This window comes from Bombyx mori, chromosome 14 (assembly GCF_030269925.1).
Source record: "Bombyx mori chromosome 14, ASM3026992v2".
Classification (NCBI taxonomy): Eukaryota; Metazoa; Arthropoda; class Insecta; order Lepidoptera; family Bombycidae; genus Bombyx; species Bombyx mori.
In genome coordinates this window covers 13079707-13101979 of record NC_085120.1, presented here as the reverse complement: position 1 = coordinate 13101979, position 22273 = coordinate 13079707, and the positions used below count along the sequence as shown (strand labels likewise).

General features: G+C 39.2%; 3 protein-coding genes across 14 annotated transcripts in view; 2 read left to right on the top strand and 1 right to left on the bottom strand.

Moving 5' to 3' along the window:
* Positions 1-3962, top strand: part of gas2 (growth arrest-specific protein 2) — an 86649-nt gene extending 82687 nt beyond the window's left edge. For 8 of the 9 annotated variants that reach the window (XM_012688357.4, XM_012688360.4, XM_012688356.4 and 5 more), the window contains 4 exons: positions 72-115; positions 461-573; positions 1292-1420; positions 1789-3962. In XM_012688357.4, the coding sequence (XP_012543811.1) occupies positions 72-115; positions 461-573; positions 1292-1420; positions 1789-2598 (1096 nt within the window). In that variant the 3' untranslated portion in view covers positions 2599-3962. The remainder of the gene's footprint in view (positions 1-71; positions 116-460; positions 574-1291; positions 1421-1788) is intronic. The other variant, NM_001202532.1, reaches the window with a different exon arrangement.
* Positions 3963-7842: 3880 nt separating this feature from the next.
* Positions 7843-17156, bottom strand: LOC101740267 (septin-2). The gene is made up of 9 exons (XM_004923766.4): positions 16644-17156; positions 16208-16325; positions 15626-15768; positions 14955-15141; positions 12450-12568; positions 11582-11774; positions 10777-10940; positions 10128-10265; positions 7843-9856 (listed from the first exon to the last, which is right to left on the bottom strand). Exons 1-9 carry the CDS (start codon positions 16671-16673, stop codon positions 9689-9691), a joined length of 1260 nt encoding a protein of 419 aa, XP_004923823.1. The 5' UTR covers positions 16674-17156; the 3' UTR covers positions 7843-9688.
* Positions 17157-19145: 1989 nt separating this feature from the next.
* The window catches only part of LOC101744498 (neurobeachin), a 573788-nt gene continuing 570660 nt past the window's right edge, over positions 19146-22273 (top strand). For all 4 annotated transcript variants that reach the window (XM_062672222.1, XM_062672221.1, XM_062672220.1 and 1 more), the window contains exon 1: positions 19146-19454. In XM_062672222.1, coding sequence (XP_062528206.1) covers positions 19296-19454 — 159 coding nt within the window. In that variant the 5' untranslated portion in view covers positions 19146-19295. The remainder of the gene's footprint in view (positions 19455-22273) is intronic.

The window sequence follows — 22273 nt, the reverse complement described above, 5'->3', positions numbered from 1 at the left end:
ACTAAGCTAAGTGTTATAATATGTATATTATGAAGGTGAATGTAAATAAAAGTAATATTTGTCTTTTACAGAACTCTGGTTGAAAATTCGGCCCCAACCCCAGATCCAAATGAAAGTAAGTGAAAGTCGATCTTTTCAACAAATATTTCTCCGTATTATGTAAGCGTTTTTATTAGCTTTGTGAAGTGATTCTTTACTTATATTATAACATTATTTATAGAAGTCCGCACGGGTAGGTACCACCACCCTGCCTATTTCTGCCATGAAGCAGTAATGCGTTTTTGTTTGAAGGGGGGGGGGGGCAGCCGTTGTACTGTTACAACTAAGACTTAGAACTTATGTCTCGCGGTAGGTGGCGGCATATACGTCTTAGATGTCTATGGGCTCCGATAACCACTTAATACCAGGTTGGCCGCGAGATCGCCAACCTACATAAGCAATTAAAAAAAATTGTCTGCAGGCCAAGAGTCAGCGGTGGACAACGCCGACGCCGAGAGCACCAAGTCTGAGGGGACGGTGGGCAGCACTGACTCCGATGTGCCGCTCAAACCCACCAATGAACTCGATAAGAGAGTAAGTTTCAACTACACACACAAGTCACACGTATTTCTTCGCACATGATGCCACAAACTTCCTCGAGACGTCGTATTCGATTAGCTTAATTAAATATTGTTTATTAAAAACTTTTTTTTTTAAATAGCAACTGAAATAAGCTTCGGATCGCTTAGTTTTGTGGAGCTGAGTTGTATGTACAGTGACGTAAGAAGTACAACATTGACCCCTCTCGTTGGGAGGCCCAAGCACAGAATCGTTTGGAATGGAGACGCTTGGTGCAGCGGGGCGTGTATGTCTTTGAAAACGACAGGAGGCGCGAACTGGACGACAGACGAAATAAAATGAAAAATAGACCGCCTTCGACCATTTTTTACAATTTCGTGGGTGGTTTTTTTACGTGTAGCTTCTGTTTGCGCACGTTTAAGAACAAGATAGGCTACCATAGCCATATTAGAGCGCATGAGAGGAGCGGACATTAGCTTTCAAGTTATTGAACAGAAAATTTTGGGCGCCGTTACCGAAACCGGGTTGGAACCATGATGATGATGATGATGACAGTGACGTAAGACTGCGGTGTGAATCCGTGAATCCTCCAGTGAATCAAGTACAAGCTTCACTGGAGGACGTATCATGAGGATTCGCGTACAACTAAGCAATAAAAAAAAAGCAGACTATAATAAAAGCAAACATATCCGTAAAAATCGACGATTTGTTTAATCTTTCTTGATGTGATCAGGTGCAACTCGTGACGCGGCTGATGGAACGCGGCTGCAGCTGTAACTCCGGGAAGTGTTCCAAGCTGCTCAAAGTGAAGAAGGTCGGAGAAGGACGCTACAACATCGCAGGAAGGAATGTCTTCATTCGGGTGAGCTATTTGTCACAATACTTGCAAATTTATTTATTTCTTATGTATCAATTTCATCTTACGGTTCCTCCTCCTATGAGATGGGGATCCTAGATATTGTTACATTAAGTATTAACACTTTATAATATTATTATTTTCTTATAGAAAATTTATAATTAAAAAAAAAAAAAGATTTACAGAAAGTAAAATGTTTTCACGTGCTACACGTCAGACCAGGATAAGTATATACAGAAAATGAATAACATGTATAACTGAGATGTTAACTCCGACTGGGAATCGAAATCGGAACGAATGATTGCTGCAAAATAATAGTAGTAGTGTGGTGTTCCGCATCAAGTCCATCTTATAAGTTAGGTTTTTACTTCCAGTTATTGAAGGGTCGCCACATGATGGTGCGTGTCGGCGGCGGCTGGGACACGCTGGAGCACTTCCTGTCGCGGCATGAACCGTGCCAGGTGCGCCTCGTCACGCAAGGACGCCGCGCATCAGTGCTGCCTGTACCGACCACACCAGCCTCGCCTGTCACACCCGTCACGCCCGGCACGCCCCCCTCACCAGTCACCCCCGCCTCACCCGCCGCGTCTAGCAAGCACAGCAGTGGACGTAGCTCCCCTCTTCCGCCTCCACCGCGGACGTCCACTCCACGACGTCCCGCACTGTCCCTGCCACTACGCTCCACCGCCCCGTCACCCGCCCCCTCGTTATCCCACAGCACGCCCTCCACGCCAATCTCGCGCTCGGTCCGTACTCCACCCGCAGAGTTCCGCAAGTCGTTGACCTCCGCAAACCTGCTCGGAGCGCCCAAGAAGTCCCGCAGCGCCAGCCTCGCGAGTGAAGGCGGTGGTGAGCGGTCCATCCGCAATAAGAAGAAGTCCGTGAACACCGTCGCTGCCTCGCCGGCGCCGCGCAAACTCCGCAGCCAGAGCTTGGTGCCGGCGGCTAGCGGAGCACCGGGCGCGGCGGGGGGTGCGGCGGGGAGCGCGGTGGCGGGCGCGGCGCGGAAGGCTCGCAGTCTCAGCGCGGCGAGCGGCGGCGCCCTCACGCAGGCGGCTATCGAGGAGAGCATCAGACTCTCCCTGGCGGCGAGCATGGTGGACGCAGAGTGCGCCAATAAGCCATTCCTCCACATCAAAGCGAAGTACCGCAGTCCACCGCCACGGGAGGTGCCTCCCAGATAAATGCTCTATTTCTTATTTTTTAGTTTTTAAAATTTGACGTGAGTTAACATAGTGACGCCCTATAGTTGCAATCGTTCTCTGTCGTCACGTTCGTGTGGATCTCCGCGAGTAATCTCTTTCTTTTTATTATCTCCTGGTGAATAATTTTGAATAATTTTGGTAATTTTTATAATTGAGTGTTTTCATTTTAGCGCGAAACCTAGTCATAATGGAATTCGATATCGGTACCTATGTAATATTTTAATTTAATTTAATTCCTTCTTCTTTCTAATAGCAATAATAATATTAATTACTTATTTTAATTTTACGATTCGTGTTCATATAATTGTAATGTTATTTGTGAAGATTAGTTATTAAGTTTTATTTATGAAATGCGTGTTCGGGAATTTACTGGGAATGGCACTAAATATACGCGTTTCAATGGAATTTTCTTAAATGTAGTAAAAACCATACATATTATGATACCTAGCATTAAGACGTCGCTGAAGTAGTGCGCGGGGCGTGGGGCAGGTTGATGTAGTGTAGCCCCTCGCCGATAGGTGGCCTCAAGGAACATGAACCGTACAAATCGTTGAGTAGCTCTTCCACAAATGGTATATTTTGATACGAGAATAGTATTTTTGCACTGGACATATTAGATCATATAATAGCACTATTTTTAGAAATAGACACTGTACTGTTGCGTGTAACAAATTCTATCTTCATTCTGACACCATAGCTCTATATTGTAAAATTGTTATAAGTAGAAATCTTAATCAGTTCAAGAAATACTGTCAATATACAATTATTGATATGCAACAAAATAAATTTAAGGTTACAATTTAGTCACACCGGTGTTACCATGATGCCTTTTTGATAAAGTATTTTGATAAAATTTTTTAGAAATACACTTGCTTTCTTAGTCCAATTTCACCTTTTATCTGTAACAACAGTGCTCTAGGCTCTTTACCCACAATAAAAGTATAAATTTAATAAAGTTTTTCAAGAAATTATCTTTGCAATATCTTTTTCGTTTTCCTTTTTTTCTAAAACAACTTCAAAATTTGTAATTCTTTACGAATTAAAGGTCTTCCAATTTTCCTATCGATCACCAACGAACTTTATAGATTTTTGGTAATAATTAATATAGACAATTAATCCCATACGAAAAATTAACTAATCAGAAAAAGTTACCACTCTTATGTATTTTGTTTTTATATTTATTCTGTTTGAGAGGATGTAAATTTTTAAATATAAAATGTGTGTATTCAATGAGCTTAGCACTTTTGTAATTTTCTTAAATAACGATGAACCGACCACTGCCACTCGTAATGTGTTGTGCCAACAGTTTATGTACAGTTGATAATAAACTTTTTGTAATTCTGTAACAGACTTTCAATTAGCTGAGTATTTGAAATTACATATTCTGTAATAATTAAATGATTTAGCATTCATGTAATTTATTACTATAATAAAACGGTTTTAATAAGTTTCAGACTTAAGTATTTAGAAAAACCCTTTAAGTATTTCTCCGGTTATACTGAAGACTTTACAGTTGAAACAAATGTTTGATTTGATTTAAATGACCACCTATCTAGTTGCTCTCATTCAACGAGACTAGCGTTGCCTAATGAAAATAAAATTCAAAATTAAACAATGTTCAATAAGATGCTCTCATCCAATGAGACTTGCGTAAAACAAAACTCAAAATTAAACAATGTTCAATAAGTTAATTTAAAATTTATTTTAATTTAAAATTTAATATTACCTTGGTCTGGTTTAGTATTATTGCAAATTTAAGTAAGTAACTTCACAATTTTAGTGCTTTAAGCCGTCGAATAGAGTCAGATTACTGCCAAAAAGCTTCTTATATTCTGTACTGTTTGGAGCAGCTTCAATTAAGTAGGTAAGTGCACTTTGAGTTAGTTGGCTTTTACCGCTTTTATCAATCAAGATTTAAATAGAAGAGAAACAAAGATGTTTCACTTTACCGAGGTAAAATACGTTACCCGTCACACAAGAAAGTATTTAGAACGACAATGCTATTAAAAAAATATAAACAGATTTAACTCTGAATTTAACTACAAAAAATCTACTTCATTTCATTATCAGCGTCTAGACTGACACGCGATTGCACAATAGGAGAGACGTATGTCCAGCACTTTACAATTACCTACTGCACCTACACTGGAATCGACATTAAAATGAAAATGATTCATTTTTTTTTATTGCTTTGATGGGAGTACGAGCTGACGGCTCACCTGATGTTAAATGGTTACCGGAGCCCGTAGACAACTACAACGTAAATGCCGACACCTACTTTGAGATAAGAGTTTTTAGGTCTCAGTATAGTTACAACGGCTACCCCACCCTTCAAACCGAAACGCATTACTGCTTCACGGCAGAAATAGGCGAGATCCGCACCGATTGTGAGTCCGCACGGTTATCTACCCGCGCGGACTCACCAGACGTCCTACCACCAGTAATTACGCAAATTATAATTTTGCGGGTTTGATCTTTATTACACGATGTTATTCCTTCACCGTGAAAGCCAATCGTGAACATTTGTTAAAAACGTATTTCATTAGAAAAATTGGTACCCGCCAGCGGGATTTGATTCGAACACCGTTGCATCGCTAGATACGAATGCACCGGGAGTTTTACCCTTTCGGCAGGACGACTTTTAAGTTATGTTTTTTTCTTTTAAGTTATGTAAGTTTCTGTTATTTTACAGAAATAAATTATGTTTTTAACCAGCATAATACTGATATTTAGATTTAATTATCACTTGATTTACAACAGTGTGCTTAGTGCGAGTTTTTTAACGTTCTCGATCGCGTAGAAGTTAATTCAAATTCGTATACAGTCGGAACAGCGCCCCTAGCGGCAAACGCAGGCAAACGTTCCAACTCCATACAACATTGAGTTAACTTTTACGCTATCGAGAACGTTAAAGAACTCTGTTAGTGTTATTAGATTCAATGCAACGATACAGGCAAAGAATTTTGAAAAAAATCGTAACAGAGTCCGTACGTTTCCAGTGTCGCAAGTCGGGCGGGGTGGCCGCGGACGTGCGGGTCCCCGTGCGAGCCTCGGTGACTCCTCACAAACGGCGATACACCTACTACAAGAAGTTGTACAAACCCATGTGCTACGAACTGCCCAAGCCACTCAAAGTGTCCTTAGTTTAGTCATCAAACTACGTACGTGTGAACTGAGATAATCAGAATAGAGTACTTAGTAGAGCTTACTTACTTTATAGTATAACGAAAGTATAATCAAAATTTATTAAAGTTTAAGGGTGTCTGGCAGAGGGTCGCAACTGTAAAAAGTGTCCGGCAATGGATATCGTGATTAATAAATATAAAAAAATAAACTATATTCTGGAGTAAATAAAAAAAAAACTGTATACTTTAAAGCATTTAAGGTACTATTGTATATACCTTTATTGTCTGTTACCTACCTACCCAAGTAACCACAATCGAAACTCTATAGAATAGTCGCGGGTCGTTCTTACCTGTGTTGGAGATGTACACAGAGAAACTTTCAGCTTTTATAAAATAACGAAGGTCTGGCCGTCGCGGGCCCTTGGGCTATAGAACTGAATCAACAATAAAGTGTCAAATACGTTTTTGGTTCCATAGGATTATCGCACGTCACGTCACGTTTTTGGAAAATAATACTACAGCAAATTTTTTATTTAGTGTACGGGTACCAGCCTTGGTCAAATTGACGGTTTTCAAACTATTGTAAAACTTACACATTTTTAAACTTTATAAAACTGTTATCAGAAAGTATTACACCTTCACCTTTTACTACTTCTACTAGTTATTTTTTTTGTTTTCCAAGAAAAAAGTATTGCGTGTCCTACCTTTTTTCCCTACCTATTCGCTGGTAGCCTAAGAGGCTATTCTAGTCACGCCCGGACGTGTAGGACAGCTCACGGGCTCAACCTGAGAGAATTTGCTGACATTGGCTTTAGCAAGAGAAGAGCTTCACAAAATCTACCACCGGATTCGGAATCGCGACCCACTGAGAAGATCCGACGAGAAACTCGGTGGGCTTATCCTACCTACCTTTTTACTGGTGGTAGGACCTCTTGTGAGTCCGCACGGGTAGGTACCACCACCCCGCCTATTTCTGCCGTGAAGCTGTGATGAGTTTCAGTTTGAAGGGTGGGGTAGCCGTTGTAAGTATACTGAGACCTTAGAGCTCATCACTCAAGGTGGGTGGGGCGGAGTTTACGTTGTAGATGCCTATGGGTTCCGGTAACTACTTAACAGCAGGTCCACCCATGTAGGCAATACAGAAATATGTATACAAAAATTGTCGGTAGGCTTAACAGGTAAATTTTATTTAAAAGTATTTGAAATGATGACTGCAGCTATACGAGCATGCTCGTGTATTGCTACACCGAGTATAACGCGGTGCACGGACTACAACGGGAGGAGAGCCTCGAGCTGGCGCCGTGCGATGCGTCGCCTCCGACCCCTAAATACCAGCAGGCACTAGGCAGGCAAGGGCTACGTGACGGACACGGCCACTCCGTCAACACAGAAACATGGAGTTACGCCACAGAGTATTCAATAAAACCTGTAAACATGGCAATTAGAATTGTTCAAGTACCTTTTTTTTCCTACCTAAGCTCGGGAGGCTATTTCAGAAAAACCTTAACCAGTGGGCTGCCTATGGATTATGTACCAAAAAAAATGTCTGTGGGTTAATTCGCACGTCGAGTCCTTCGTCGCAAGCCACGAGTTCGACGAGAACGATGACCGGTGCTTGGGGTACCTAAAAGCACCGTTAGTGGATCGGGAGGATCCGAAATGACTTGTTTTGGGCAGTACCTATTACAGTCCTAGTACCTATATTAATAACTATTAACCGTTAATACTAGTTTTAAGATACTCCTGTAAAAAACTCTCCACGAGACAGGCAGTGCCTAGTGTGGAGAGTTTTTAGCAAACTGTTGTGTAAATATTTTCAAGGTTAATAAATAAATTATTATTATTATTATTAAGTTACGTTGCAAGTAAACAATTTTTTGCTGTCGGTCTCATATAGCATTACTTTGTCGGTCCCCGCCACACGTCGGGGGCGGGGACCGACCCCGAGCACTAATGACGTAACGACGGGCCGCCGCGTCGGGCGATCCCTAGCTCGGCCAATCTTAGCCTCACTAAACAATTTAAAAAAATCCAATTTTCTAATTATTTTCTGCGCTAGTTTCAACGGAGAGGGTAATTTAAATAAAATAAAACAAAATTATTTTAAATTATTTTATTTACCACATTCGGTAATACAAAATCATATTAAATAATATAAAAAGTACAGTAAATAATAGGAATGAGTACGTAACTGCACGGGAACAACCAGTTCTCATTTGGTCCAGTTCTACTCCGCAATGGAACACTAACTGACGTATTGTATCAAGTTGAAGCGACACCTCCAGCTGTTGCGGACGTCCACAATGTGAAGTGTGCAGATGTCGGTACGAGCGGTCGCTGGCAGAGCTCTTTTATTGATTAAATAATAAATTATGTAATAAGTTGTGTGTGAAAACTGTAATTTTCTTTTTTTTACGATAACCTATTATAAAAAAACACGTCAGATGTAAAATGGTCTGTTGAACACTTTCCCGACTGTTTTGCAATAGTGAATATTCGTGAGTAGACTAGTTTCAGACTGATCATGAGCACACCTGCTAGCGGCTCCCGCCTGGGGCGACGAACGAAGAGGAACATATGTGAGGGAGTAACTGACTTCACGTTGTTTTTAAAGTTATGACGTCAGCAACTGATATCGGCGCAAATGATGACGTCGGCAAATGACGTCATTCTATTCGCTGTTGTCATTGCCTTTCATAGTGACAATAAGACTTACTTTTCCAATGAATTCTATTTATTACCTTTAAAGTGTACAAAGATACAACCGAGAGCTCCGCCTCGTTCGGCTGCTCGAGTCGGAATGTTTTGTGCGACAATAGTCATTCTAATTTAAAGTAGAAAGTGGGAGTAGCTTAGTCATGAATTCTCTTAAACACCGTCTCACACATTTGTTTACGTGTTGGACTTTATAGTAGTTAACCAACAATATCAACATTGAGGAGTCAGTTAACTGTAACTAACTCTAATTTTAGTTAACTAAATAGTAACGTTGTGCTGATATATAGATGTTCAACAAAAGGCGAAAAGTTTATAAATGTAAGGAAATGAGAACTTTATTAATTCGATTATTCATCGAAAAATGAAACTTTAGAACATAAATATACTACACGCAATCAGGGCAGTTAAGGAGTAAAATCTTAATTTTGTTAAACAATCCTTATTTGGCATAAAAATTTGATCACGATTCCTATCGAACCGGACACGCCGCGCCCCGACACGACAACACGTGAACGAACAATACTGTATATTCATTTCCGGGTTTTAGGAAAATACGTTTAGCAAACAGGAGAACTTATTTGGATACATTTACAATAATTTCAACGCATACTTATACTTATATATACTTTGGTAGTTTAGAAACATTCTTCAAGCAATACTATTTTCAAACATTCCATATTATTTTACAAATATATTCTTTTAAACTTAAAAACTAATATTTATTTACTAAGTTCGGAAAGTAAACGTATTAAAGTCTGTGCCAAGAGACACCGATACAGATTCATAGTCGAGTCTAGACCGAATAATAAATACGTTTTGTGATCAGAAAAGATGCGAAATATAAAAATTTTACATTCATATGACGCGTGCGCGTCCGGCGGCTCCATTCGACCAACACATCGTGAAAGGCAAACGTGACTAAGCGACAATAACTGCTTTGTATATAAATGATAGGCAATAACCATATTCGATGCACAAAAAAGAATATTTCTAGGTCTATTAAAATCATTTCAATCCTACAGCTAGATTCGTTAAAATACATTTTTTTTCAGGTATTTCAACTTTAAATTAGTCTACTGTAAAGTTCACGCATTGTCGCCTAGTCACGTTTGCCTCTCAAGCGTCGAATGTATATTTAGACGCGAGTTTTAACTTGAAATACATTTAAATTAATTATTCATTCAGTAGCCGAGCCGCCGGAGTGACCGGTGAGATTGAGCCGCGGGCTACTTCTTCTTGTTCTTGCCGAGGGTGAGCGTGTGGTGCGGCTGCGCGGCGAGCTGCTTGCGGCGGCTGAACTCGACGGCGTCGTCCTCGATCTTCTTGCGGAGCTCCTCCAGCCGCTTCTTCTCGTCCGTGTGGTCCTTCTTCAGCTTGTCGAACTTCGCGTGCAACTGGAAATTCCTCGTTTTTAATATGCCTTGTTAACACAGGTCAATAACTTTTTATATTTTACTTGGAGGTTTATACTTTACAAAAAAATTAAAAAAAAATACTTGATGCCATTGTCAAGCTCCTCAGCGACAATAAGAACCACCTCTTGATGTAACCGATAGCTCAAACGGATCGCACGGCCGCCACCCAGTGCACACGGAGCCGTAGTCCACTAATGTACACTAATATACAACTTTTACACTATCAGTGAAAAATCAATGAAAAGTTTACCTCCTTCTCGGCCTCTTTGAGTTCAGCCTCCTTCTCCTTGACCCGCTGCACGAACATCTGGCGCATCTCGTCCTCCTTCTGCTGCATCTCGGCGAGGTGGGCGCTGCGCTTCTGCTCGTACGTTTGTTGGAACGACACCTGCACAACAAGGCAACGTGTAGCGGGATGCTGCGTGGGTGCGGCGGGCGGAGGGGGCGGGTGGGAAGTTAGGAGGGGAGTCATTTCGATAAAGCGGCACGACATGAAAACCCTCTCATCGTGGCCGCAGGTAATTACATTCCCGATCCTGCGGACAGAATGGAAAGCAGTCGACGTCATCCCAAACACGTCATTTCGGATCCTCCTGATCTACTAACGGTGCTTTTAGATACCTCAAGCACCGACCATCGTTCTCGTCGAACCCGTCGCTTGCGACGAAAGGCTCGACGAGCAAATTAACCCATAGACACAGCCCACTGAGTTTCTCGCCGGATCTTCTCAGTGGGCCGCGTTTCCGATCCGGTGGTAGATTCTGCAAAGCACGGCTCTTGCTAGAGTTCGTGTTAGCAGCGTCGTCCGGTTTGAGCCCCGTGAGCTCACCTACTAGTTAAGGTTACGCTGATATAGCCTCTCAAGGCTGTCAGGTTAGGTAGGAGCAGGGGTGACGCACGGGCTTGTTGTCGCGGTCGACGTCTCCGAAGCCCATCTGCTGCAGGCGCGCGCGGCGGTACAGCTCGTAGTGGCGCGCGTGCGTCTTGTCGCGCATGTCCTCCATGTTGGTGCGGATCAGCATCTCGCGCAGCTTCACGAAGTCGCAGTGGGACTCGCTCTCCACTGCAACCAAACAAGCACCACTTGAAATATCTACAACTTGTTCAATTGAAATCTAACAGTACAGCAGATTGAGGGGAATAGTGACTAGAGTTAGAATAGGGACAAATTGAGTTGTTAAATTTAACTTTGTTGAACTGAAAACAACTTTTATTTAGTGTTTAAGAATATTAAATAGTTTAACTTAGTCATCAAAGTTTTGTAACTCATTAAGATTATTAAAAAATGAATTACCTAAAGTGCTTACCTAACAACTAAATAGTGCCGACCCTGTCGAAAAACCAGCTTTTGTGCATATTTTATAATGAACTGTATATAATAATTCATCATATATAAAATTTAAGCCTCCGGAACTATTCGAATCTCAATTTTATTGGTATTACCCTAAGAAAAATCATTGGGAATTTGTGTTGGATTTGGAAAGGTTCCCATTTTTTTCCTGCCTAAGCTGATAGCCTTGAGAGGCTATTTCAGCGTAACCTTAACTAGTAGGTGAGCTCACGGGGCTCAAACCGGAGTGTTGCTGACACTGACCCTAACAAGAGCAGTGCTTCGCAGAATCTACCACCGGATCGGATACGCGACCCACTGAGAAGATCCGGCGAGAAGCTCAGCGGGCTGTGGCTGTGGGTAGTGCTGCGTACCTTGCACGGTGCCCCAGGGGTACTGGCGCGCGCGCACGGTCTTGTTGCCGATCTTCACGAAGTCGGTGCTGCCGACGACGGCGAAGGGCAGGTGCGAGTTCATGGAGCCGTTGACCTCGGACACGGACTCGTCGTCCACCGGGAACTGGTAGATCTCCACGCCGTTCGACTGCAGCTCTTGCATTATTTTGGACTGCAAGTGTTCGGTACGAGTGAGTGACGCCGCCAACCACTTCGGGTGTGGTCTCCAGTGATTTATTGAGAAACTCGGTTATGTAGGTTGTAGAGAAATAGCACTGGTGGTAAGACCTCTTGTGAGTCCGCGCGGGTAGGTGCCACCACCCTACCTATTTCTGCCGTGAAGCAGTAATGCGTTTCGGTTTGAAGGGTGGGGCAGCCGTTCTAACTATACTGAGTGAGACCTTAGAACCTATATCTCAAGGTGGGTGGCGCATTTACGTTGTGGTGTCTTTGGGCTCTAGTAGCCACTTATCTCCAGGTGAGCTGAGAGCACGTCCGCCCATCTAAGCAATAAAAAAAAAAGTTTTTTTTTAAATTTCTCTACAATAGGTAAATAATTATTTTATTATATTAAAAATTAAATCATTTCCTCATCATTATTACATGTTATGAACTATAATTCGAATAGAAGACTTGATAATTAGTGCAATTTGAAAAAATTAAGCATCATTTTTCTTATTATTTTTCGTTCTGTTTTTTTATTCATTCTTCTGACCATTTCTTTATGCATAAGACCAGATCTCTTGAGAAAGACCGTATAAATAGAAACATATGAACAGTAATGAGTAGTATAGCAGGTTGTGTAGTCCCTTCAGATGACATCAAGTGCTGCGGTCAATATACAAACCTTGAACCTCTGCAGCTCAGTCTTGGAGATGGTGTCAGCCTTAGCGATGATCGGTATGATGTTCACTTTGGTATCGAGTTTCTTCATACACACCAAATCAATGGACTTCAAACCATGACCTGATAAAGAACAAATTTAATATTTCTCTTTGAATATTTGGAAATTCATTTGTCTGAATACTGTCCTGCAATGGTCACTACAATATCTTTTCAAGATATCATAATTTCCAACATGTCATTGTGTACATATTTATTTGTGAATACTTGTATGTTATGCTTTCATCATCATGCTTTCCTATTACCCTCTGCTGGGGTGTAGGGCTCGAATCAAATTTTTCCATTTATATCGGTCTTGGGCAGTCTGTTCTAGCTCCTCCAACGTCATGCCCAAGACCCCTAGCTCCTGCTCCACCGAGCGTTATATTATGCTTTAGTTACTGAAATCGACATAATTACTTCAGTGCGCCATGCGGTCACCTATAGACACTAGAACCCATAGACACTACTCTGGTGGCGGGCGGTACGATGGTAAAAACGAGATGATGGTATCATCTCAAACAATTCCTCAGAGCACTCCAAATAAGCAATTGTATGAAAATTGCATATTGCAAATTGCTTATGAAACGCTTTAGAAGTGCCGTACTTGCCTCACTCAATAATATTGATGTCTACTCTGTTTAATTAAAATCAACTCTGAGATAACTAGAAAATATCTTATTTTGAGACAACTGTAAAATATTTTCTCTACCGGTCATATTGACCGATCGCGGTAGGTAGGATGAGAAACTCAGTGGGAGTTTCTCGCGATTCTGAATCCGTTGTTAGATTTTGCGAAGCACTGCTCTTGCTAGAGCCAGAGTAGCAAATTCTCTGAGGTTGAGCCCGTGAACTCACCTACCCGTCAGCGCGTAGCTGTAATAGCCTCTCAGGCTACCAGCGATTAGGTAGAGATCTTTTTTCATGGCATTTTACTGGTGGTAGGACCTCTTGTGAGTCCGCGCGGATAGGTATCACCACCCTGCTTATTTCTGCCGTGAACCAGTAATGCGTTTCGGTTTGAAGGGTGGGGCAGCCGTTGTAACTATACAGATACCTTAGAACTTATAACTGAGGACCGGATGAGATGGAAACAGTTCACGAGACAGGCAACGGTCGAGTTTCAGGGACACGACCTTCAGCAATGAAGAAAGCGACGAAGAAGAAGAAGAAGAACTTATATCTCAAGGTGGGTGGCGCATTTACGTTGTAGACGTCTATGGGCTCCAGTAACCACTTAACACCAGGTGGGCTGTGAGCTCGTCCAACAATATAAGCAATAAAAAAAAAATGGCAGTCAAAGGGTTAATCAAACTGGGGGCACATTGATTTTGATATTGTGGTAAAATATTTTTGTTTTTATTATGTCAGAATAATAATTTACACTTGAGCAGCCACGACAAATGTTTACGATACACTTGTTGGTGTTTGTGTACACTAATTAAGACAAATGTTTATCACTCGCTAAGGAATGTTAAACATACCAGTTGACAGTTCACAAAGAAATTTAATAATATAACAGGATATGTTACATGTGATGAATGAATTGTACCCCTCGAGATTTCGCGGGTGGGACGACGGGAGGAAACAATCAAACGCACAAAATTACATAAATTTCCGTAAGTTCTGAAGACAGGCCTATACTGAGACCTTAGAACTTATATCTCAAGGTGGGTGGCGCATTTACGTTGTAGATGTCTATGGGCTCCAATAACTACTTAACACCAGGTGGGCTGTGAGCTCGTCCACCCAGCTAAGCAATAAAAAAAGAAAAAAAAGTCCGCGCTGTGGGTCGGCGCGGCGGGTGACCCACTCGCGTTAAGGCGATACGTGAGCTACCCATTTGGAATATAGAAAGTAGCAAACGTTAAGTAGATCGCGCTTCCCGTTAGCTCGGGCTCCAGGGAGCTTAGTAAACCGGGGCACGAGGCTAGTGAAGCCACCAGTACACGTGCGCGCGTCAAAGTTATTTCTCAACGGATTTATTATATAAACAGAAGCTGATGCAACTATCGGCCATCCATAAAAATGTTTTACTAACCAATTTGAATATTATTATTGTATTGAAAATGTGATTTAATAGGGATATCTATTAAAGTTGGTGATCTTTTGCACTGGCACAGTAGGTATTGTGTAAAAAAAATGACAAGCAATTATCAAAACTGGGGTTGACTGAACATTTGCTGGAGCAGACAGCATATATACATACATAATCTAAATTGTTCTAACTGATTTATGGTCAAGTAACATTGGCCTACATAACAGTTCCTGGGTATGTTTGTCTCTAATCTCTGGCCTCATAATGGTTTCCTTCACACAAATAAACGAATTCAACATTTTATAATATAATATACAATTCTAAAACTACAATGCTCAGCACCAAAGACACTAATATAAACGGTAAGGAATATTTTAAGAAACAATTCTTGAAGCTTTCCAAGTATTCATGGATATTAATGCATCAGCTTACCTGTTGGACAGATGAAGTACAGACAGACATGCAGTCTGCTGTCATGATAACTGGACAGTGAACGCTTGATCTTGAGCTCCTCCTGGAGATAGGCCTCGAACTGTGCATCAATGTAATCCACCACCGCTTTGAAACTGTCTTCTTTATTCACTTGGTCACCGTAACCGACAGTGTCACAGATTGTTAACTGTAAATGGTCAATAGTATATTAATTAATAGTATCGAAACATTTATTGATCTTTATCTTCTGTCATGGAATTCCAGTAAATTTTCACAATATTATAATACTATAATACTCCTCTAATGATGACATCTAAAAAAATGTATTAGGCCTCAGAAGATAGCTATTGAGTCCCTAAATACAACTTGACTATCTAGATTTAGAGCAAAAACACAATCTCATACAAATCATATTTATGTATGCAATTCTCTTTGCTTACAAATATTGATGTAAATTTCTACAAATTTTGTTCTAAAAATCATTCTCATATTTGTCTATATTTCAATTAGATTGTGTAATGACTGTCCCACCTTTGGACAAAAACAGACAACTACCTCCCAACAGCACTAAGGCAGATGGTATTGGTGCCTACTTATGCAGGTCAATAAACTGGATTTTGATTTTTAGAGTCAATTACATAAATGAAAGCAAATAATTGAGTTTTTTTTACCTTCAGCCTGACATTGCTCTCCTCCAGCTCATAAGTGTGAGCCTTCAACTTAACAGTAGGTAAGTTATGAGGACTCGGAGATGATTCAAAGTTGGTATTGAACAGAGAATCCATTAAAGTTGATTTACCAAGGCCAGTTTCACCTATGGGTATTAAAAAGTAGGTTTAAATTGAGTGGAAGATAATGTTAAAATTACCTAAAATTATGAGTTTTTTCAAACACTCAAATCATAAGTCAAAAAAATGATTCTTAATATTGCATTGAGTGTTACGACTTTATGATACTTTTTTCTTACACAGGTACTGTTAAAATAAACATATTAAATTATAATACTTTCCTCTTACACAGGTACTATTAAAATAAACATATTATTTAATATATATTGTTAACTTTACATTCTTCCTTAGCTTGATCAAATCCAAATGTCTGTTAATTATCAGACGAAAGCTCATTCTGTTACATTTTATGACCTAAGCATATTGAACTTACAAATACACGGAATACCTAAGCGGATAAGAAGTGCTTTTGTGTGAGTAACACCCATCGTAACGAATAACATGAATCATCACAACTATACGTACCTATACACAGGATATTGAAGACGAAACCATTCTGTATGCTTTTACTGACCAGCTGGTCAGGTAGACTGTCGAAGCCAACATGTCCCGAAAGTTTCAAGGTGCGTAGGGTAGGTTCCGCCTGAAGGAAACAATGCGGATTCAGCTATATTATAACAAGTACTAGGCTTACAGAATTTGAAAGTGATTGCCTGATGTACATTGAATGATTATGTAGTAATTACAGAATTATTTGTGCTTTGGTAATTTGATATAGCAATGTATGTTATTCGATTTAATGAAGTTCAACTAGTAACGCCCATGTCGCGAATTTGATATTTAACACAGTAGTTGCGCAAAGCGCGGATAAACAACAATGAACATGATATTTATAAATTGTATACTATTTAATCTTGAATTGAACACCCATTTATTTCAAAAAGTATCACTTAAAACTCACTTTAGTTGGCTCAACATCGATCGCCGCCATGTTTACGTGTTGACTGGCGGATTGAATGAATAATAATCAGTCAACATTGAGTTTGAATGAACGAATGGATATGTGCAACATGAAGTTAAAGTAAGTTACTTCACTCTTCAAAGCTACCAACATGGCCTCGCGAAAAGCTAGTTCAAATAATTGTTCATTAAATTGTTTAAATATCAGCAAAATTAGTTGACATAATATCATGCGAATTAATCTTTAGGACGTTTTGTTTTTAATAAGTTTAGTTACAATAGTTTAAATTAAATACGTTGTAATATGGAGTTGATAACTTTTTGTTTAAATCGAAAAAGATAAAAATTGACAACATTGTGTTATGTTGCCGTCTTTGAATTTGTAGTAAGAATTACCAGCACGAAATGATTGCACACAAAGAGGTAGACTGTATATTAACTAAACTGATTTTAATACTTTCTAGAAACTAAGCTAGGGTGGTTAGACTTATTGGTTATGCATAATCAAAGATCATTGGGCGTTTTTTACCCGCTTTTTTTAAAGTCGCGAACATAAACCAAAACACTTTTAAATCATAGTGCTTCCAATCATATTTAATATTATGTGGTTATTTTAATTCATAACAATGGGAAAATGGAAATAAAAGTAAAATGAAATTCATATTTTAAGTTGACTATTTGTCCTAATTACTAAATATGACCGCTCAGTAAGTTAAAATATCACTCCGTGGTATTTTCGTAAAGTCAACCTGACTGATATCCGATAAGTGGGTGTGCATGTTGCGTTCTCTTTCTCGCCCATTGTCGTAAAACAGGTTTGGTTGCGCTCGCGCAGGTAGCTAGCTTATCTTACTACAACGCAGTCCTTCGTCATCCGTCGTAGCGATCTGTGTTTTACTGTGTTCCCATTGTGTTCTGAGTCTACTAATTACCTACTGCTTGTTTACTGAATTTTGTTTGCCTTCGTGTTGGATTTGGCTGTGAAATGGAACGACGAAATAGTTGTGTGTCGTGTGAGCGATCTGTTCTACGTCGTAGAAGACATCGTCTTACACAAATGTTTTTAGAAAGATATCATGACTATGCAGTACTATTATTACAAGAAATAATGCCGCAGAGTTTATAAATATAATAAATGAGAATATAAATAGAGAAAATGAATTGGCTGATTACGTGATTCGAAACAACTTAAACAGGCAATTTTTTATCAAACTTTTATCACTGGTGGTAGGACCTCTTGTGAGTCCGCACGGGTAGGTACCACCACCCCGCCTATTTCCGCCGTGAAGCAGTAATGCGTTTCGGTTCGAAGGGTGGGGTAGCCGTTGTGACTATACTGAGACCTTACAACTTATCTCGAGGTGGGTGGCGCATTTACGTTGTACATGTCTATGGGCTCCAGTAACCACTTAACACCAGGTGGGCTGTGAGCTCGTCCATCCACCTAAGCAATAAAAAAAAAAAAAAAAAAAAAAAAAGGCAAAGAGTTGCATTCACGCCGATAGAGGCAAACAATCCCGAATTAAGAGATTTTCCACAATTAACTTACGACGAGCTATTTTTATTTACCTTGGGAATATACCATTTGAAATTGGCCAAATCTTATTGCCATGAACACATGCGGCCAAACGGAGTGTATATAATGGAATTATACCATCGCAGAGAGTTGGTAGAAAATAAAATATTAATACGAGGCAGAATACAGTCTCGTCACATAAGAGCAAAACGCTATTATACATATATACTAATAAATCCGGCATTGCAAGGAAGACAAAGCCTCGAAGGGTATTACTGTTCCTGTATACACGGCCGCCGCACTGTAGGGAGTTGCGCGCACATCGCCAGTGTGGTATACTTTTTATCTTGGGCTATATATCAAGAAGAATTTCACGCACCTGCGGCGTTTTTAGACGAAACTCTTGTAGATTTGGATGCGGCAGAATAAAAGTAAAGAGAAAAACATGTTTTTTTTATTCCTTTTTTCCTCTTGAATTATTGCACAAAAAAGTAAAAAAAAAATATATTTTTTTAATGTCCAGTTTCTCCTTATTCCCACGGCTCACAGATATGGGACCTATACCATTGTAAACTAGATTCAATTGCCTATCCACCAGACCTAATTTCATTTTTGTTCGCTGTAGGTAAGTGTCCCATACAAAGGTGCCCGATGTCCTTTACTATTACTGTGTGTGTACTATTTAAATTCATCTGGAATGTCTAGGAAAGCTATGTCTCTAAAATCAAGCATGTTTTGTTTCACTGCACATAATTAAAATTACGAAATAAAATAATTGAAAAGTTCACGTTTTTTAATGATTATACGGTAATATAACCTAAGTGCCATTTTAATGCCTAATACTTTAAAAGTTTTATGGGCGAGATGATAATAATGCTACAGAAATAGTTTTCGAGAACATATTCACATAAAATTACAATGAATATCAACAAAACTGAGTAACTCAAAATGCTACCACTTCATGTTTTACTTGGAAGTTTTTGAAATACACAACATGGCAGCATTGCTACATTTCAAGATGGCAGAATGCGACTTCGGTGTGTTATCATGTGAGCTGGAAAACTAATGTTTTTCTGAATTTTATGATCGTGAGTGGATTATAATTTTGTGTATCAGTGAATTGTGACAAATTTAATCATGGCGGACTTAAAATCACCGCCTTTTAGTGACATAAAAAGACCAGAAGAAGTGGTTCGCATGACGACGAACGATAGTCTGAAATTTGCAGTTCTTATCGGTTTGATTGAAGTCGGACAGGTTACCAACAGGGAAGTGGTGAACACCGTCCTGCACTTGGTAAGTCGACAACGTAACCAATATAAGCAGCCCATCACCAGCATTACAAAACATGAGTATTGGACGGATTCACTTAGACAATGTATGATCTCTTTTAAGTTGTATTCATATTCTGTGTTGTTATTGATTTTATAATGATTTAGGTATTGTGATTATACAATTTATACACAAATCTGTGGTTTAAACCAAATGTAAAATTTGTTTTGAATGTTGTTATCGATCGTGTTGTTACTACAATGTGTACCGGCGGGTTTGTTTTGATATTTTGCAACCGGCGCTCGCTTACATATAACTAATTGTTTCCTCGCAGAAATACTACCTATAATGCAACTATTTGCACACGTATTACTGTTTGTCTAGTAACTTTATGCACGAGACATCAGTGTCCCATTGATTAGTTTCATTTGTTTACTGATTAGGATGTTGGAGGCTCTATGAGACACGTTCCCAACGAGTAATGACAATTTAAAAACGTAGGTACGTCACTATAACCCGAAAGAAGGTGACAGCGATAAGTTCGTATCGCCGTTGTCCATGGTCGACAGTGGATCACCTTCGAGAGAGATGCTTGTATGCTTAATGTTTTTTTTTAAAGAAACTGTTTGATACTTCTAATATTCTTCTGGTGTTCCTTTCCACAGATTCCGATCATCTCCTGATCCATCTCATTCCATTATAACGAAATCCTGTTTCAAGATTATCCAAGAATATTTTGATTGATAATAAATCGTCGATTGATAGTAGTTAATAAGAAAACAGAAGAACTCATTTAGAAGCATTCATTATTCCATCAAAATCGTCATTTTCTACGTTTTATGAATTTAACATTCTTAATCCTGATATACCTAAAACAAACTAGAATTAAATTAAAATATTATGGACATACCTACAGACCTATTTGTTTTTATTTATTTCGAACTCTCCAACTGTGACGAAATGCGATTATAATCTTGCCATTTCTGCATAAAAAGTCGCTAGAATATACTAGAAAAAGTAGAAATCGTTCATTGCACGCATTATCGACTTTCTTTTTCATTAAAGTTAAGCGGTTACTGGAGTCCTTAGACATCACAAAGCATGACTTCTCTCATTTGGAGACATGAGGTCGAAATTTCAGTCGTATTTAAATGAACACTATTGAAGATCGAATGATATGCAGTTCACGACATCCTTGCAACACCTGTAATTACGTAAGTTGATTATGTATGTCGGTTTGATTTCATACATTGCCAGCTCATACATACATTTCAGTCTCGCTGATCGTTTGAGATTTGGTTCTCTCCGTGTCTTGTATGATGAGGAGTGCTTCGCAGAATTATTCGAGAAGGTTCCTTCGTCTCCATTTTACTATAGTTCCGCCCGACCTGAGTTCTGAGCTCGAACAGTGTTTATCAATATTATCTAGAACCGTTACGTTCATCCCCAGTGCTGTTTTAGATCTTTTTTTTGGTACGTACCATCCGGCTTTGGAATGAAGTCCGTGCTGCTTTCCAAGAACTCTAAGACGTGTTCTTATTCAAACTTGTTTTGTAGAGTCCTTAGCAGTAGATAGCTGCCTGTTTTGCTCCTTGTATTACTGACAACCAAATGATGGTGATCGTTTACAAACAAGCGGTAATAAAAAAAAAAAACTTCACGAGTGAATAGCTAGTCATGTTAGGAGTACGTATCGATACAGACCACGCGTTTTACATATGTAAATAATAACGTAAAGTTTGGCACCGAAACAGTTAATGATGTTTGCTTAATAAGAAATAAAATTCAGCTGTAGTTATGGCAAAGAAAACAAAACCACACATTTAAAAATCGATATATAGTTTGAGGTTATTGCATGACGTGGTCTCACCGACGCGGCCGTGTCCATTAGCCGGTCGTATTGCTGTGAATGTTTTAATTTAACCGCCAATGAACAAGAACATTGTAAACAAATGAAAAATTGTTAATTTTTACTGTAATTGCCAACACAATAATTTGTTAACGGTGAATTAAATTGAGCTACGGACCAAAACTATTCCTTAAAAAGTACTATCGGTAATCTATCTTCTATCTATATATATATAATATATCTATATATTAATACGTGAAGCAAAAGCTTTGTATCCCTTTTTACGAAAATTGCGCGGACGGAGGAGTATGAATTTTTCCACACTTACAGAGAATACAGAGAAGAAGTGCACAATGTTAATTTTTTTTTAAAATAATGCATAAAAGATATGTACATTAAATCAATAAAGAAAACATTACACACACTACATACCATGTATTTGACGCACACACGCATGCATACTATTTATTGTCAAACTTTTGTTCTTGACGTCTGTGGTCAAATTGAGAATAGATTAAATATTGTTTGTCTTTGTTAATATTTTTTATAGTGTAGTCTTGGCGAAATTTGTGATTATAGAAGTATAAAATACAGTCATAATAGTGTACAAACTTACAATTCCAATTAATTATAGTTGAATTTCGACTACTGCGGGACCTCTAGTAAAAATGAATTGCTGTTCGTTAGTCTCTCTAAAACTCGAGAACGGCTGGACCGATTTGGGTAATTTTGGTCTTGAATTATTTGTGGAAGTCCAGAGAAGATTTAAAAGGTCGATAAATATGAAAATACTCGGAATTAAATAAAAACAACATTAAATAAACTTTGATGTGTCTCCCGTAGGACGGATTCCTTTTGTTTGTTTCAAGTTTATTTTATACAAAAGGTTAGGTCTTTTATTTATATATTGAGGCACTACGAAGTCTGCCAGGTCAACTACTTAGTGGAGAATAGAAAAATCTTTTGATTCACTTTAATGACGTTATGAGTACGT